This window comes from Drosophila guanche, unplaced genomic scaffold, assembly GCF_900245975.1.
Source record: "Drosophila guanche unplaced genomic scaffold, DGUA_6, whole genome shotgun sequence".
In the NCBI taxonomy this organism is placed as follows: domain Eukaryota; kingdom Metazoa; phylum Arthropoda; class Insecta; order Diptera; family Drosophilidae; genus Drosophila; species Drosophila guanche.
In genome coordinates, this window is record NW_022995744.1 from 9,111,008 (window position 1) to 9,130,131 (window position 19,124).

Sequence of the window (19,124 nt, forward strand, 5' to 3'; positions counted from 1 at the left end):
GCTGGGCAGCGCTGCTCCCCGTGCTGTTACTGCGCTGCCGCCTGTTACCTGCTCAACAAGATCTTTGTGCACTCTCTCACAGCACAAAACACACACAGACACAAACACATGCTCGCACAAGAGCCGCCAGCCTGCCTGTCCTGCCCTGCCCTGCCCACTCACTCTCATTTGGAAGAGATTTTTTATACTCTTTGCGCGCCCCCTCCAGCTACCTGCTTGCATGTGCATGTGCAAGAGCAAGAGAGGGAGAGCGAGAACACAGCACAGTGCACTGGCTCCCTGCGCCTACTCAGCGCTGCTCTGCCTCGCAAAGCGTCGCGTCGCCTCGCTGCCGCCTAGCCGCTGAGCCGACTCTGCCGACTGTAGTTTGAGGCGCCTGCCGCCGCCACAAATACTTTTTAGCCGCGGAGCCAGTAAGACGTGTTCACTCCCCAGCCCGAAGACAGTTTCCAGATCTCTGGAAGCGTTCTCTCTTGAGTCTGCGACACACGAACACACACACACGTTTTAAGTTCTTCGACGAAATAAGATAAACCGAATCCCCCATCCCGATATATTGTTTGTGTTTTTAAATAAGTTCTCGTAAAAAGTTCTTTATGAAAAATGCAAAAGAATTGAAAGCAACAAAACATGCAAAAAAACTAATGCACATAAAATAACCAACTCTGAGTGAAATCCAAAAAGAAAACTGCACAAAAAATGCAAAAGTTTCTAATATTCAAAATCTTGCACAAGAAATACAAAATAAATTGAGTGAAAATCGCCAAAAGAAAAACGAGCAAAATAACAACCAAAACGAACGAAGAACAATAACAAAGGGTCAGCCAACAAAAAAAAAGAAACGGACAGCAGGAAGAGGAAAGAAGAGCCAGGCAAAAGCAGAAAGCGCAGGACACCCATCCCCACCTTCCCCAAAAATTCTCAGACTCACACACACACACGGACAATGGCCGTGCCCTTTTATCTGCCTGAGGGCGGAGCCGATGACATTGCCGCGTCGGGCGCCTCGGGCTCCTCTTCGGGGGCATCCTCATCGGGTGCCTCCACCTCATCGGCAGGTTCCTCGGACGGCGCCAGCAGCATTGCCTCACAGTCTCCCAACACCACCACTTCGGCCACGCAGACGCCGATGCAGTCGCCACTGCCCACGGACCAGGTGCTCTACGCCCTCTGCGAGTGGGTGCGCCTCTATCACAGCCACAGCCAACAGAACAACAGCGGTAAGTCCACAAAGATCTTTAGCATTAATTACTCCCTATCGATGGAATCAACGTAAAGTTATTCCCTACTTTGGGGAATATTTTGGAAAAAAAAGCTAAAGTTTGATAGATTTCTGAAGATTTCTTAGGAAATCTGACTTCAAGCTGCATTTTAAACTTACAATCTTTTGGTGTTGAAGCTAAAAATAATGGTGCAGAGATTTTTAAAAATTGTATTTATTATTTAAATGAATTAGAATAGCTATAGGGATTTTCAATTACCTATAAGCATAAACACAATCAGTTCTTCCTCATGCTAAAGTCTTAAAAAAAAGAATCTCTTGTCCGCAAAACTGTCCGCTTCAGCTGGTTTTTGTTTTGCATATCGAAATGGGTCAGCAATTAGCCAAGTTAATCGTCGACTGCTTCAGTTCCGCTTGTTCAAGTTTCACTTTTCAAGGCTGAGATTGTTGACTCATCAGCCAGGTTTTTCTTGTTTTTTGGGTATGGTCAGGTCAGAATTTTGTCAGAGAAAGAGAGCTGGAGAGGGGGAACATGAAATTTGCATTAAATTACAATCGATTACACACGAAAAGAGGCCGCAAGCAAACCGAAATTTTGTAATTGTAATTCAATAAAAATTAATCGAACAAGTGTTCAAAGAGGGAGAAAATTGAGAAGTTATTGAAAGGTTTCCGCTTGGGGGGAGCTAACCGAATAAATGGGAAGACACAGAAATGCAGGGTAAATAAAAAGGAACAAGGGTTGAAGGCCCAGATCCAATTTCATTGGACTTACAAGATAATTCTTTATTGCATTAAGAAAAATAAGTAGATGTCAGGGAAACCTTATCATATCAACTCTTTGGATAAATATTTAACTGAATTTATGTTAAGCTAAAGCTTAAATGAGCCACTCATGTCCATGCGATAATTTGCATACAATTTCCATGCAATAAAACTCATAAATAAACCATAAGAAGCCGCGCACAAATCGCTCCCCAATCACACAAAATTCAACTGAATGCTCGGCCAATTCACAGCCAGAGACGTGTGCTGGGGTGCTGCCAACTTTTTGCCTGACATGCAATATTGTTTTGAGCCACAAAAAAAAAAAAACGAAGTTGGGCGTGTGCTGGACCAGAAGCAGGCAAAAGAAAAACACAAAGAGCGAACAACTCTAAGCCACGTTTAATTGGCACGCGCCAAACTCCGAGTCGAATGTCTTATTCCAGTATCTGGCTATATATCGACCCGATATGTATCTCAATCTCTTAACCTGGCCCCCAGTATCTGTTACTGTTCCACCGCCAGCCAGCTAGTCAGGCAGTCAGCCAACCAGCCAGAGTCGTAACCCAAATTATTAAACGCCATTTGACCTTAGGCAACTAGTTTTCCAGCGGAAAAGTCGGGTCGGAAAAGAGCGGGGGGCGTACCAGTAGGGGTGTGGGCCATTTGCAAAGTGTTTGGCTTAACGGTGGTTTAAGTAGCTTTTGTGTGTAGCCCGCGACTCGGGCGTTGAGTGCGGTCAGTTTTTGTGTTCATGTTTGCTTTGCGGTTTTTTCTTGCTGCCTTTTTTTCCCCTTGGATTTTCTTGCTGTTTATTTTTGTTCGCCTTTTGCATAATAGATTTTTGTTGCTGTGGCCGTCGCTGATTGCCAGCTGCGGTGCAGCTCGGGTGGAGCGGTATTGTACATTTCTGTAGCTGGACAATACATTTTGTACATTATTTTATTTTTGCATCTGTCAGCAACAGTTGGTCCAGCTCAAAAAGAGAGTTCCCGCCCGTCTTAAGGTGTTCGTATGAGTCACCGTTGAGGGTTTATTAATTTATTAATTTTTGAACCATGTCAGATTTAATTTTCTTTGCTAATTGTAATTAAATATAGCTTCTAAGTGGCTTGCGTTTGAACAAAAGACCTTTTAGAACAGCAAAAAGTGCCCCTTCGTTACGTTAACCCCAAGTTTAAAGCAGCGAAGGGGTTGGGTTTGCTCCCCTAATGCGGTACTGTGTGTTGGTTATCCACTCAAGTGGATAATTTATCTAATAGTGACACATCCACGAACTAGTTGAACAATGCTTTAAGCACTCGAAACAAGAACCAAGTTAAACTCCCGTTAACCAATTTTTTTAGCCGTTCAAAATGGGGGGAAAAAGCCTCTACTCTAAGGCCACTAAGATGCGCTTAGTCATCGTCGTCACCGTCGTAGGCTGAACCCACCCTAAAGGACCTAAAAATACCCGAGCAAACAACCCCAAAACCGAAACTCCTAAATACCAGAAGAGCTTCTCTCCCAACAGCAGAATTTCTATGCAGAGTGTCGGTGGGGTGGCGGACCCTTTGTTCGGGCGAGGCTTAAGCGGCGCCCATGTGGACCGAGGAGGAGGCCCAACAAAAGGTGCAATGACAGCAGCATCCTGCTGCGGCATATCCTCTCTTCCCTCCTCATATTCCTAACCTCAATTCACGGCCTCTCGCTTTTGCCCTGACAATTCGCATCATTCGCTGGCTCCGCTTTGGCTCGCTGCTTCGCTGTTGCCAACAGCTGTTGCTGCTAGGCGTTGTTTTCGCTGCCGGCGTCGCAGCCGCACTTGACATTTTCAACCATTTTGTTTTGCTCAGCAACTTCGTGGCAGCTTTGGCAGCACCAAAAGAAATGGGAAGAGAGAGAGAGAGAGAGCGGGACAGCTAACGGTAATGGCGGCAAATATGGCGACCCGTAGGCTCCGCTTCCTGCCTGGCAACACGCGACAGCTGACTCCTGGCGGGATTTTGCGCACAGAAACAGAGAGAAAGAGAGTGAATAGAGAGTGGTTTGGGTCTCCGATTAACCGCAAGTTTTTACACTCATTTTTTGTACAGCCTAACCCAAGGGAAGGAGGACGAGCTGGAGGAGGTGGCATGCATCTGCATTTTGCATCTCGATTTTTATGGCCTGTTGCCAGGCTGATTTATATACCACAGTTTTGTATCTGTGGAGCTGTTTCTGTATCTGTTTCTCTTCGTTTTTCTTTCGCGTCTCTCTGTCGGCTTTCAGCGATTTTTTGTTGTTTTTCTTGTGGCTTTACATTGACCGTGAATTCGTTTCTCTCTTGCTGTTTTCCTTCCTTCCTTCTCTCTGTTATGCAAATTGTTTTTATTGTAAGTATTCTCTTTTGGATTCGTTTTTTTTTTGTCTTTTGTTTGTTTGTAATTGTTTCATTTCATTTAAGTTTATTCGCCTTTTTCCTGCATTTTTTTCTGAATTTTTTGTGCCTTTTTGTGCTTGGGGTTTAATGCCTTCATAAATTTCCCATAAACATTTTTGATGATCTGCTAAAAATTCTGGACGGCACCAAAGCAGCTGCGACACGAATCGAACCAAAAGTTCTTTTAGCCAAATGTTATTTGACCATAAAATCGGAAAGTAGTTTGCTGCAAAACACTTTTTGCCAGCAGCTGTGACGGGAATTTCTCCCTAAGAGTAAAGGATTTTGATGAAGTTTCCGAAGTTTTGATGGAAATTATGTGGATTTATGGAGGGGAATCAAAATGCAACGAGAGTTCAAGATGTATTGTGAGAATAGGTTGGAATTATAAAGATTTTTCTCAGAAAAAATGCCACTGCAATAATTACCATAAATATTATAATATTATAAATTACTCTCTTGGGTTTTAGCTATTAAAATACTTGTAAATTGAAGTATATTTCTATTTTTAAAGCCACAAACTCTTATTTAACATTTTTTGTTAAGACTTTTCCAACTATTTTTTCTCTTAAAACATAATATCCCTTTCATGGCGCAAGTTTGTTTACTTTTCACACCATTCAGCGCAATGAACTTTGTACATTTTTCAAGTTTAAATGCCCGCCAGGCACTTTGACTAATAAGAAAAAAAGTCAACTAAAACCTGACACTTTTCGAGTCAGTTGCAACTTGCAAGCAACACTAAGAAAAGGAGCCACTAAAGCGACATGATATCACGCGGCGTAGACACTGTCTGTCTGTGCCGTTGCCTAAGTTGGCTTTTGATTAAGTCTCCGGTGAGGCCGTGCTAAATTGTTTGCATTGAAGCGTTCGGGTTAAGTTGTGGGGGCTCTGGTGGGCGGGCTATAGTCTCGCCTTTGCTGCTGAAAACGTGCTCAAGTTTTTGTTATGAAATTGAGCCTAGACAAGCCATCCATCCATCCAAGGATCCATCCCAGCAGCTCTGCCTGGCTGCCTGACTGTCCTTGTCAACTCCGAACTCCTTTTCATAGAACAGACTCAGGCAAGCGTGTTGGCTAGGGACAAAAGAACTTGTGCTCAACGCTCAGGGCCAGAAGTGGAAAAGGATATGTATCAAAAGGCGGAAAACTAAGAACAGGATATGCTCTCACACACACAAGTAGCTGCTGCTGCTGCCGTCTGCTACTTGTTATAATTGGCAAAAGGTGGCAAATGATGAGACATGAGAGACAGAAGTTCACTTTAAAATGTTTTCTCTAAAAGGAAACAAACCCAGAGGAACATTCAAGCCAAGAAAGTCATGGAAAATGTTCTCTGAAGACTCTCTCTCTAGAGGCATCGATAATAGAGTTTTGCTATAGAGATTGGAGGTACCATAAATGAGTAAATTTCCATAGAAAACGTTGCACATCGTCTTCCTAATTCTCTCCATAAATTTATTCATACGAAAATTGCCCTTCCGTTGAAGCCACAATTTGCCTTGCACTTGAGCAGCGTGAACAAATGCAAAGGCGATTACTAAAATGTGCAATTAAATCAACAAATAAGAAGCTCATGTAATTGTAGACACCCCCCATGTGGGGTGACAGCGGGTTGCTCGTAGAGATTACCCTTTGGCCACGCCACCTATGAGTGGTCCGTGTGAATGACGCAGCGAAGACACAGAGTCTGGCCGATCCGCTACGAGTCGCGGGTGCCACTCGCAACTGCCGTTGCCATTCATTTATTAATAAACTTTTTTACTGTTGTTTGTTGTTGCTGTTAAGACGTGCAGTTTGTCGATTTTTTGCGGCCGTAGTTGTTGTTTTTCTTTGCTTTTTTAATTATTTTAATTGCGTTTCATCTGATCGAATGCTGGCCTGGCCGCACAACTTTATTTATTGTTTAATTGTGATTTTTCGCATTTACGTTGTTAATTGCGGCATGGAGTCGCCTGTGACGGGGTTGCGGAGCGGAGGAGTAGGCTTCCGCCTAAGAGCTTCGTTTTAATCAACTGTTAAATGCTTTTTGCTCGTTTGAAAGAAATAAATGTTTGGGTTAAATGGAAAAAGGGGAAAGACATTTATGGTAGAAGTTGCAGTGAAACATTAAATGCAATTAACATGAGCTAGAAGTTGCGGCAAATTTACTTCTAAATATAATAAACATAAATTTTGGCATAAAATAAATAAATTATACATTTGCTGGAGGTAGAACTTTTTTATTTAGATGGGAAACTTCTTGATTATTATTTTTTAAGTATTTTTTGGTCTTTATGCGTTGTATTTCTGTATATTTTTTACTACTTTTCGCTAAGCCAATCGAGCTTTAAAGCTGATTCAGCCAGTTATATTTTAGTGTTCGCTCTCCCCGCCATATCCTCAAATGTCCTGTATGCAGGCATGCAAGGAACACATGCTGCATGCTCCTTGGATGTGCCTTTTACCAGCCAATCCTCCATCAAAATATGCAAACAACTGCTTGGCAGTCTTGTGTTTCGCACAGTTTCCTGTCAATCGATGTGCAACGCGTCGTATGCATCGTTTTCTGGATTTTCTTTTGGCTTTTTATAGCCTTTTAAGCTGTTCTCCCCTTTGTTGTGTGTGCTGGAAGGAAATTGAAAAATTGCATTTGTCTGTCGTTGATAAAATATTGAGCAGAGCTACTCCTACTCCATCTGGTGTGCTCGTGATAAGCGTTTGAGCTATTTCCCAGGAAAACTGCTGCCAACAAAAAACACAAATAGAAAAAAGAAACTGTAAAGAAAGGCTCCTTGGGAAAATGTTTGAGAGAATTCGCATTGAGCTGTCGGTTTGGTTTCCTCATTCTTGAAGGCAACGCAACGGCATATCCATTCCTAAAATATTTCATTAAATTATGCGCTAGATTTTGCTTTATTTTGCTGGCCCCGCATCTCATGCTCTGACCTTGCAACAAGCTGGGAATCGCGAATTGCGAACTGCGGCTCTGAAAGATCATTTAAAAAATTCTTTTATCGGGCATTCGCTTATATTTATAGACTTGAATGGGCATTGCCGCCGTTTTATGCTTTTAATTTAATGTGCTTGGCCTTATGGGTTTATTATCAGCAAATAGCTGCGACTGAGGGGAACCGCCGCATGACACGTGTAAGGGAAAAAGTGACGTAAATGCAGTTAGCAGTTAGGAAATTCTTGGGTATATAGCTCAAAAATATATACAACTCGGAATGACAAACGAATCAAATATTTATCAAAGGAATTTTGTGTAATCATCATCATTGTGTAACAAAAGAACTTTCTCTTTGTTACGCAAGTAAATCAAATGATCTTCAACCGTTTTTTTTTGCCAGAACTTTCTCCTTCAGCGGAGAAGGAAGACGAATGATTCACTTGAGACTTTCCCAAATTCGCTGAGAACTTCCGCATGCCCAGCAGGTGGTGGGGGGACATGGCATTCGTCTGGCATCGAATTGCTCGATCTGTAGATCGACACCTGATTGACATTCAAAAAACAAGCAAACAGCAGCAGCAAAACAAATACTTGATCGAATTGTCGGCCCCAAAATGGCAATCTTTTTGTTAGATTTGTTAGCTTCTATATAAAGAACATGCCAGTTGGGAGCTTAGAGCCATATCTTAATGCAGTGCATAGCACATAATTATTTCCCGAAAAACCGTACAAAGATATGTGCCCCCCCCCGCCAAGATGCCGTTAATTAGTCACCTGTTTGTACCGTTCATCATGATCATCAGCAGCTGCTGCTGTTGCTGCCTCTGCTGTTGCCTAATTAAAACGAGGACAGACATCCGATCCGCGCCGTAATGTGACCAAATTGGTAATCTCTCTCTCTCTCTCGCCGCATCGTCGTGACACTCGCGACAAATCGCCTTAAATGTAATTTTTGTGGTAAATGTTATGTTCCCCGTCTCGTGTTTTCCGTTTCGTATTTATCCTCGTCTTGTGTGGGCGTTTGCCGTGTTAACTGTAAAAAATGTATCTCTGTCTTTTTTTTTTTTTGGGGGGGGATTTTGTGAGTTATTCAGGTCTCGCATGTTGTAATCTTGAGAGGGACAACGAGCACGGATCTCTCTCGCTTTTTGGAGTACATTTGCGCATTCCTTTGTTCTGTCATCTCGAGCTTGTTTCTTTGGGCTTTCGTTTCGTTTCGTTTCGTTTCGGTTCTTTTCAAATTAAATATTCATCAATAAATGTCAATGTCAAGTGGCAGATTTCGATGGAAGAGATATTGCACTTTGCTGAAAACGTTAACGGCTTGAGGAGGGATCATCAATATGAGAGTTTGTACAGGTAATCCACATGAGAGGTGGTTCATGTTTGAACTGCAAAAATTACACACATTAGCTGTAGGTTCCTTCCTCTGTCCACATCCGATCCACATCCAAACCACTTGTCCATTTCCCATTCCGTTCCATTCCTTTGACCAACATCGAACAAACACTCGTTTCGATTCTAAGATTCTTATTCTGATTCTTGTGCCGATTCCAATTCCATTTCTGATTCGAGTGTGAAGTGCGACGCAGTTTTGTTGGATACTCGAGTGTGTGTACTCGAAAACTTATTCATGAGACTTGTAGTATATATTGGCCCCACACTCCACCCCAACCCCCCGATCGCTTACACTTAGCTTCAAGGTTATAATGAGCAACATATGCTGCGGGTCTATCCGCTGTCGGTCTGCAATCAGCTGCGAAAATGCACAACTAAAAATGCACTTCAACGACTTTAGCAGCAACAGCAGCAGCAGCAGCCACAACTAAAGCGAAACATTTTTCACGTTTCACGTTTTTCCGCTGCCTGGGTTCTCTCCTCTAGAGTTGTTCTTGAGCTGTTTTGAGGCGTTCTGCTTGCCTGTGCTGCCTGGCCTGATTGATGTTTGTCAGCTGTGGCTGCTGTCAGCCTGTGTGGCTGCTGCCCAGCGGCCTTAGAAATTGTTGCAACAGCATAGCATAGAACACAGAACAGAAAATTCAAGTAAATTATACACATAATTGCTGCCTTTTTGTGTCCAAGGCGTTGCACAGATGCTGCACTCTGTAGACCTTCTCCTCTCCATTGATTCGAAACAACACTCGTAATTCAATAAAACATTTTGCACATATTGTCGCCCATAAAAAACTATAAAAGAATGCAGAAAGAACAAAAAAAACAATGCACAGGCAGCCCAGCAATTGGTCACGTTTCGTAAAGTTCCACAACGACAAATGCATCGCCCGCATAGACTTGGGATCATAAAAAATAGCTTTGAGTGCCGGTAAACGATTGCACAAAATGATCAGCAGGCAATGGAGTAGAGAGAGAGCAGCTCCACAGAGGTGGGAATGTGTGCGAGAAGGTGACTTTTTTGCTGGGAAAACTGTGACTGGGGAAGCACTAGTTGAAGAGGAAGGAAAAACAAATATTTGTAACACATTTTACAGATAAAAGAACACAGAGAAACTTAGACAAAAAATATATAGAATATTTGCAATAGAAAACTATAAAATATTCGTTCCTAATCTTTACAGATTTTCGCAATAAATTAGACTTTAAAATAAATGGCATTACATTACATATTTTGTTAGACTTTGGAAACGTGTTTTGTGCTCACTCAATTGGCGATTAAATCACAGGCTAGAGAGCCAGCGAGCTAGGGTTTAAATCACAGTTTAGTAAGCCATTAAGCGATTGATATCGGGGGGGGGGAGGGGAACAACAAAAAGATTTATATGGTTAGAGGAGCACTTGATCAGCACTGGAATAGGGAGGGAATATCTCTCATATGCAAATTGGCAAAACAAAACGAAATGTGTGGTGTGGTGTAGTCTGGTAAATAATTTTCCACACAATTTGCAATTAGTAATAACATTTTTATCGGTCTCTCTCTCTCTCTCTCTCTCTGACTGGGCTCAGACTGTAGCTGGTCGTTGTTCAGTTTCATCATAAAGGCAACCAGCAGAATCATTTGCACTGACTTGGCATGGTATTATGGCGTATGGTGTATGGTATTATGGTGTTCTATGGCATGGCTAGTTATATAAACTGTGGCCAGCAGCACTGTCAGCACTCGGTAGTAATGATGCCTGACGCTGTGCTGCCTATGCCTTTGCCTTTGGCTTCGGTGTTGCTTGTAGCTTGTAGCTGGCAGATTTTTCAAGGTTAAAACAGCAACGATGGCGCGCGGTGGAGCGCACGTGAGCGCCTGGCCCCAGAGGCAGGCCTCAGCTGCTCGGCTGCTCGGCTGCTCAGCAAACTGCAAACTAGTTTCAAATGGCATAAAGTATCTGTAAGATACAGACACACAAAATCAGACTGCAAGGAGTGGCCTGGCTCGCAATTAACTGCAGATTTTTGTTTCGCTCTTGCTGCAACTGCAACTGCAACTGCCACAACGAACAGCGAACAGCGAACAGCTGGTGGGCTCGTTTCGATTCGTTTCGAGTTCAAGGCTATTGGGTCAAATTGCAAATTAGTCGCCCGCAGGTTGTATGACGTTGAATGACATTATTCCGTGTGGTATAACTGCATTTGAGGCTACTTTAAGTGGACAAACGAGCAGTGACCAGCGTCTCCATTGGGACTATAATTATTTGATTTTTCTGCTCGGCTTTCTGCCTCGAGTGATTTGTATAAACTTTGCATTACAATCAATCATTTGTCGCGAGCGGGCCAATAGCTTTTTAAGTAAATAAACATTAAGAAGTCATAGCCATAGTCGTCTCGTATGGCGAACCATCTAATGCCCCGTCAGAGTGTGGCAAGGGGCACAATTTATGCGCATATCAAGTGGCAGTGGCAGCGACAGCGACGTACTTACCTATCAACGCTTTTGTTGTCGATTTGCATGAAATTGCAGTAAGAAAAAATAAGTAAAAAAAGAGAAACAGATTGAAATGCAGCTGAGAGTCGGGGCAGAAGATACATGCATAAATGATGTTAAGATACACAGATACTTTTCAAGTACATTTGCTACGATATGTTTGCTAGAGATACTTGGGCACTTGCAGATGTTTGCCTAAAGGTTAGTGTGCACACAGAAGTCGATCCAGAATGCGTACTTTTATTTACAACTCTCCCGAAAGGGTGTGCCAACAAGTTGCTCCATCCGAGAGTATCATTCATTAATACATAATATTCCCTAATTGAGATATATGCTGTAATTAAAACCAATCTATAAGGTTTAACTATCTTTAAGCTTCCTTTAACTGCATTCAGCGTATCTTAAATACAGCATTTGGTGGTTTTTTCTGAGATACTTTTGCTGCATTTATTCGTGTTTTATGTGCACTGGGCAGGGCGGGCTACCTGATCATTTTATGGGCGTTTTTTATGATCAGCAAAAAGCACGGAGAAGCGAAGAGGACTTGCCATAATTATAGCTGATTTTTACAGTCAGTCGGCTAAGTGGCAGTTGGGTAAACAATAAGACAGACAATGCCCCGACCTTAGACACTTCCCTACATTGTCACTGCACTCGAGTCGACTCGTCCAATGCCGCCTTTGTCTGCCCCTTTTGCATTGTGTTGCAATCCGTATTGTAATTCCATTCTCCTACCTTTCATTTGCAGCCCCGCAGATATTCCAGTATCCACCGCCACCGAGTCCCTCCTGCAACTATACGGGCGGCGATGTCTTCTTCCCCCATGGGCCACCGACAGTGCCGCCGCGGACACCGCACACCAGCGGCAGCTATGCCGCCGGCGAGGAGTACAACTTCTTCCGGCAGCAGACACAGCCGCCATATCCGGCGCCGTCCACGCCGCAGCCAATGCCACCGCAGCCGCCGCAGTCGGCGCCACCGATGCACTACAGCCACAGCTTCCCGCAGCAGTCGCCGCACTTGCTGCAGCACCATCATCCCGCCTCCGTTTACGGCATGGGCCAGCAGCATCAGCCGGGTCCCGGCTCCTACTATGCCACCTACACGCCACCCCCCACACCGAACACGGCCAATGCCGGCACCTCGACCTCATCGGCGGCCTTCGGCTGGCACAGCCATGGCCCCCAGCTGGCATCGACGCCACTGTCGGCGCCAATGGGCTCCAAGATGCGGCTGCAGCGCAGCCAGTCGGATGCAGCCAGACGGTGAGTGAAAGTCAAATGATTATTTCGGTGCTGGAATATCAATAAGCGAGAAGGATGCCAATTTGCTGAAAGATGATACAATTTAAGGCCTATTCCCTTATTATTTTATGGGAAGACTTTAAATTGAATGATTAATCCATCGAATCTGTTCCAAGCAACTGTACAAAAATGACGGCTAGCAAAAAGCGAAGCTTACTGATAGCACAAATTCGATTATCTGTAGTGAACGTAAATTCCAAGTGCCTGCCCCCCACCACACCACACCACACATGAATATCAATTCCCATGACACAACGCAATGTTTTTAATTAATGAAAAAGGCAAAGCGCTCGCTGATAATTGCACATGACGTTCCCCCCACCACACTACTACGAGTATTCCAACTAAATATTTATGTCTCTCTCTCTCTCTGTCTCTCTTTGACCATTTATAGCAAGCGATTGACCTCGACGGGCGAGGATGAGCGCGAGTATCAGAGCGATCATGAGACCAGCTGGGATGATGAGTACGATGATCGCTATGACAATTTTACGGCCGGACGGGAGCGTCTGCAGGAGTTCAACGGACGTATACCACCACGAAAGAAGAAGAACGGTCATAACTGCAGCGCCAGCAGCAGCAGCAACAGCAACAACAACAATCCAATCAGCCAAAATAATTTCCAACTCCATTCATCGAATGCAGAGTGCAGCAGCAGCAACAGTGCCAGCCACAGCCACAGCCACAGCAACAACAGCAGCAGCAGCAGCAACACTCAAAGAGAGCGAGAGCGTGAGCGGCTGATGCGAGCGGAGGCTGAGAAGAAGGTAAGCAAAGGGGAACACCTAACATGGGATACCCTATGGGCTAGAGTTTTTAGCACTTTTGTTTTCCCTCTCTTCATTATAATCCGATTCGTCTTCAACCATCTCGCGGCTCGGGCAAGTGCCACAAATATTCCAGATATATTTGCAAGTTGGGGAGTTCATTAACTTGAAGGCGCAACATCTGTTGTTGCTGGTGCCCTACCCCACAGCGCTGTGGCACGTGGCAAACATTTTTCAAAGGCTCAACTAGTTGAAAATGCTGCAGAAAATGCTAAAAATACAAACCCGCAGGAATGACAAATTGCCGCTAGAGCGGGAGGCAGGGTGGGGAGTGCCAGAGTGCGAGCACATGCACATGCACATGCATGCTCGTGCATGCTCGTGCATGTCGCTGCAGGCAAATGTATAACACATATAACACTTTTTTTTTGCACATGCTAAAAGTGTGATAAAAATTAATTGCGCAGTTCCTGGCTCTGGCCCGGGTGGGTGCCTGCTGGAGAGAGTCTTGTCTTGCAGTCTCTCTGCCTCGCTGTCTCGCTGTCTCACTGTCTCTTGTCTCTGCTCGGGCGCTGCTCGTCTCTTGCATTATGTTAATCGTGGCAGGCGCCGTACGCTCCCTCTCTCCCCCTGCCGCGTTTCTAGTCTCTCGCTCTGTACATATCTGGCGTGTAAGTCGGGCCTTTGTGTCGGCCGCTGCTGCTGCTGCTGGCCTCATTAAGCCCCACTTTTTACGCTTTTTTCTTAGTTTTTAGTTTTTGCGTATTCTTTCCTGCGCAATTAAAAGAAATGTAAACTTGAGGAAATTCAATCGCAATCGCATGACACACACACATACTGACTCAGCTGGGTATCAGACCAGCTCCCCTGTTCACTTGAATACCCATTAATTGGCGTGTGGAAGGGTGCACAAAATTGTCAAGGCAAAAATGCAACTGCCAGAAAATAATTTTACAACTTTTAAAGTTAAAAAAAAAGACTCTGGTTGGGATAATGGATACCACATAGTCGGTACATTAACTCTAGCATTCTCTCTCTTATTGCCATTTGATTTTTGTTGTAATTCATGCTCGTCGCTCTGGGCCCCCGCTTATCGCTTAGGCTGTCCACCCTTGGGGGAAGCTGCGAACTGATCTGGAAGCTGTGAAAGCTCCTACAATTTGACCTTATCCGAGCACTCTTTCAGCTGCTAAACGAGAGCGTGTGAAATTCCATAATCTACAAAGTATTATTCATACAAATATATATGTATGTATGCCACAGACATGGATCCTCGATTGTGATTTGACGCATAAAATTGCGTGTATTTTTCCAATGGTTGATAAATGTTAAGCACTGAAGGAATGTTTTAAGAATGGACAAGAATTGTATGACTTGTTTAACGCGTAGTAGCTCCATCCAACATCCAACAACCCCTTCCAAACAGCTAAATTGAATCGAAATTCGAACACATGTTCGATGGCTTTTTCATACCATTAACCGCAAAAAGACAATGCCACAAATGTCCCAACCAAATAGAGCCGAAAATTCGGGGCTAAAATAAGCGAAAAAGTGAATTTGCATAATAAATTTGAGGTCAGTTTTAGTAGGGTTTGGTGGTGGTGGTGGCCGCCATCCACCACTTGGCACCACAAAAATCCATGGCCATGCCATCCACACGTGCCACACTGCGACCATTCAAGCGTGGAATGTTGAACAAATAAATGGTGTAAATTATATAACCATTGATGCGGGTGTGGTAATGTCGCTGGAGGGGGAGAGTCAAGTGTTCTGTATAGAAAAATAATTACACCATTGACCAGACAAAAATTGACCGCCCATTCGGGTCACTTTTGCCAGTCAATAGTTTCGCTTGATTTACGGCTCAAGAGTGCCAGCGAGGGTGGATAGAGTAGAGGGTCACGTGTGCGGTTTTCGTATATTTTATGCCACACAGGGGAGCAGTAAGTTGGAGGGGGAGTGCTTTTGGGGGGATGCTGAAAGGTTACTTTATTGATTTAAATATACATTCAAGTGCACATCAACTATAACTAATCCTAATTAAATTTCTATCCATTTTGTGAATCTTTCAGAAACCACAGAGCTTCACCTGGCCAACCGTTGTGACCGTCTTCGTGCTGGCCATGGGCTGTGGCTTCTTTGCGGCGCGATGAACCATCTGGGGATGCGTGAATATGTGTAAACGAATGATCTATAGTGAAATCAGCTAGTATTTAGGCTATCTAAATCGATCTATGCCTAGATGTAGCGAAACCGTAACTTAAGTGCAACGAATTTATTGAAAGCAGAAAGTCATTAATTCGTAAACCGATTGTTAAATATACATAAATTCATACATACATAATACATAAATTAAGAGGGTTGACGGGACACAAGAACAATATATATTCAATCTGTTTAGGGTAAACTTTTGCATTTGTACATTTGTATCTCCAGAAACAGGAACAGAAATTTCCTCCAAAACTGCTCAAAATAAACTCGAAAACTCTCAGACTGGCAAACAAGTGACTAAGAATTTAGAGCATATTTTTTATTGCGAGTACATAGACACATGTATTTTTGTACAACTTTTTGAACACTTAACTATAACACACAAATTATACAAGTACAAACGAAAAAAGGAAAAACCGACAATTCTTGAGATACACTTTCGATACGATTTTTCGTTTTTGCATTTAGTTATCTGATATTCCACCTGCATTTTCTTCCAACCCGAAGCAATTTCAATGTCTTCGCTTTTGTGATTTCGAATCGCAAGAAAAATGAATTATACATAAATATATTTTAAATATTTGTTTAACTAGTAGAAATTTATAAGCATAAGCAAAAAGATCACACGCCGCCTAGCTTTAATTGTTAAAAAACAAACGCAGAGAAAAAGATCATAAAAAAAAACACCAACAGCAATGTTTAAGTTAGTTCTTTTTTATTTGTATATAGTTTTTATGCCATTTTTGTGATGTTTTGTGTCTACGGTTTATGTCATGTTATTTTAGTTAAATTTCGTATGATTTATGTTTTTTTTTTTGTCATTTGTTCATCATTGTCTTCAAATTGGTCTCACAATTTAGTTACTTAAGCTCCACCAGAGTCCGGTAAATGTCCAGCTCAAGGGGAAATGTCCTCTGAAAAACGGCCATGTCCATTCTCTAACAATCTTTTTTGGACACACACACACACACGCACACAAATGATCTCTCCCAAAATGGAAATTAATGGAAATTGATCTCCTACGATAGCCAAAGTAAAAGAAAAGAAAAAAAAGGAAATCAAATGAAAGAGAAGAATCGGGCCAACCATTTTCAGAGGTTAGTCTTCCGCTTTTGCTGGCATTTTCCGGGCTAGTTTCAATGCTAATTGAATACACAACGTGAACATAAAAGCGAAAATAGTGAAAAAAAAAATCAAAAGAAAAGTAAAAACAATTCCCAAAAATCGCATTGATCTCATGGATTTATACAATACACAGTTTTTACAATGAGAAAAGAAATATAATACAAAATAAGAGAAGAAAAGAGGAAAATGAAAAGTGAAATAGAGAAAAAAAGAGAGAGAAACGGAAAGCAAGAGTTAGAGATGTAAGAAAAGTCTAAGCTTAAGTTCGCCAAGCGTTTTAGTTCTAAATTCTAGAGCGTTTAAGGTAGATATAAGTGAGTTTTTCAAGCGTTTATTTTGTACATAATTATACCTAAAGCAATATTATTCTGTGTAGCCATAAGCGATAGCCCAGACCCCAGATATATCCATGCCCATTTCCAATCTAGCCTTAGATACACACACACACACCTTCAACAAAAAAAATAGAACACACACTTCTCAACTACACACATACATACCATACATATGTACACACCACTTCCAAAAAACCAAATGAAAAAATTATTTTTGTAAATTTGTTGCATCAAATGAACCGGAAACCGGCGGAAGCCTGTCTTCCTCCTCTGGTTCATTGCCAATTAGTTTTCACAATGATCTCGGTAAAGTTTTGTGGCCTCGCATGGCCCAGAAGTCATGATGGAATGATTGATTTTTTGGCCTGCCATGAATACTGGAACAAAAAGTTAAACGAAAGTAGAAGCAGAATCAGAAGCAAAAGCAAACTATATTTTTGACCCGATGCGACTTGATCCGTTTGTATAAATTTAAGTATCTTTACTCGACCCTGTACATAGCGCGCAGTTCGAATCATAGAATCAAATGCCATTTTTGTATAGAATTTTGTTTGGTGCCAAAACAGTGACAGATACAGTTGTCTGCGAACACATTATACACACACACACACACACACACACACATATTATACATACTAGAATTTAGTTATGCTAAGCTTGATCCTAAGTTCAACAATTCAGCAATTTGTCAATTCAATTCAATTTAGCAAATAATTATTCTGTTTTTGTTTCGTGTTCGAAAGAAGCGCAAGACTTCGTTTAATTGTACATTTTACATATTATGCTGTAATATTTTAATATGCATAAATAATATCATTATTGATCTCATGAATATGTTCATAAGACAAATTAAGCATCAAACATTATCTGTATAGAAACGATTACTCGTACATTTGAGTGCATAATATAACATGTAAGATTTACAGAACAAACAAAATACAATCAAAAAAGAAAAATAAAAAAATAAATAAAACATTTTAAAATTAATTTGAAATCAATGTATATTTGGGCCTAGGCATTTAGCTAATCCTTGATCCTTGATCATTGACCCAAAGGACTCTGTCAAATCAGGGACATTATTCTGAACACAGGAAGTGGACGCACGGCTAGATCGGATGAGGAATGACGGAGTTATGGCGGCTTAAAGAAGAATAATAAAAATTGAACAAGTCGATTTTGAAGTATCGTTTGGGGGCTGCTGTTGGGCAAAAAATCATGGCATACTTTCAGGCTGAAGCGATCTCAACTACCAAATTGCGTAAAACTGCCATATCCTTGAGTCCTTGGGGTTCTACAAGGATTCAAACGTTGCAGGAGACTCTCCCGTTCTGTATGGATTCTAGCAGAAAATATCCTTACAGTGGCATTATCCTTAATGTCCTTGCACCCAAGGATTGCAAGCGATCGGGCACATTTTCCCGATTCCGAGGAGGTGTGGCATGTCCTGATCCGACAGGATACAGCCAAGTTATGGCGTGGTAGGGATTCTAGCAGAAAACATCCTTAATATGGCATTATCCTTAATGTCCTTGCATCCGAAAAGATTGCAAGCGATCGGGGACGGTGTCCCCCTTTTCCGAGGAGGTGTGGCTTGATCGTCCTTCAAATAAAGGATAAAACAACAAAACAGTTTTGTCCTGTTGTTGTTGTCGATCTATGTTGTTGTTGTACAACAAAAGATGTTTTTGTTATTGTTGTACAACAACCACTTCGATTGCAGAGTGGCGCCCCAGCGATCAAGACGGCCACTTCTGAAACTAAGAATCCGTGAATCTCTTGAAAATGCTTCACTCAAATGCAAATTTTTAGACCGAGTACCAGGCCAACAGAAATCAGCAGGAAGTAGCTGCTTTAGGTTTTTTCACTGTGTCAAAAGCTGGCGGCTATGAAACCGCAACTTATTGTTTAACAGAAAAGTAGCTAAAAGTATGCTACAGTATTTTTGATGTGCAAATTCTTAATTTACCTTACACAAAAATTACAGTAGTGATCTGTGCCATTTTAGTTCCAGAACTGGCCGTAGTGATAGCGGCAAAGCTGCGGCTGTTGTACAACAATAACAAAAACGTCTTTTGTTGTGCAACGACATAAATCGACAACAACAACAGGACAAACTGTTTATCCTTTTATCCTTTATTTGAAGGACGATCAAGACATGGCGCACCTCCTCGGAATCGGGACACGGTCCCCGATCG

At 42.3% G+C, this 19,124-nt stretch overlaps 1 protein-coding gene across 1 annotated transcript; it reads left to right on the plus strand.

Annotated features, from left to right (window-relative positions):
* Nucleotides 1-383: 383 nt before the first annotated feature.
* LOC117580368 (cell death protein hid) lies at nucleotides 384-16,771 on the plus strand. Its single transcript, XM_034266896.1, has 4 exons — nucleotides 384-1,220; nucleotides 11,936-12,452; nucleotides 12,886-13,258; nucleotides 15,331-16,771. Exons 1-4 carry the CDS (start codon nucleotides 947-949, stop codon nucleotides 15,409-15,411), a joined length of 1,245 nt encoding a protein of 414 aa, XP_034122787.1. The 5' UTR covers nucleotides 384-946; the 3' UTR covers nucleotides 15,412-16,771.
* The last annotated feature ends 2,353 nt before the right edge of the window (nucleotides 16,772-19,124 follow it).

Excerpts from the sequence above, each read along its gene's own strand:
- LOC117580368 (XM_034266896.1), top strand. The coding sequence starts at position 947 with ATGGCCGTGCCCTTTTATCTGCCTGAGGGCGGAGCCGATGACATTGCC. Across the intron at positions 1,221-11,935 it reads CAGCCAACAGAACAACAGCG|CCCCGCAGATATTCCAGTAT; the intron begins GTAAGTCCACAA and ends TTTCATTTGCAG. Across the intron at positions 12,453-12,885 it reads CAGTCGGATGCAGCCAGACG|CAAGCGATTGACCTCGACGG; the intron begins GTGAGTGAAAGT and ends GACCATTTATAG.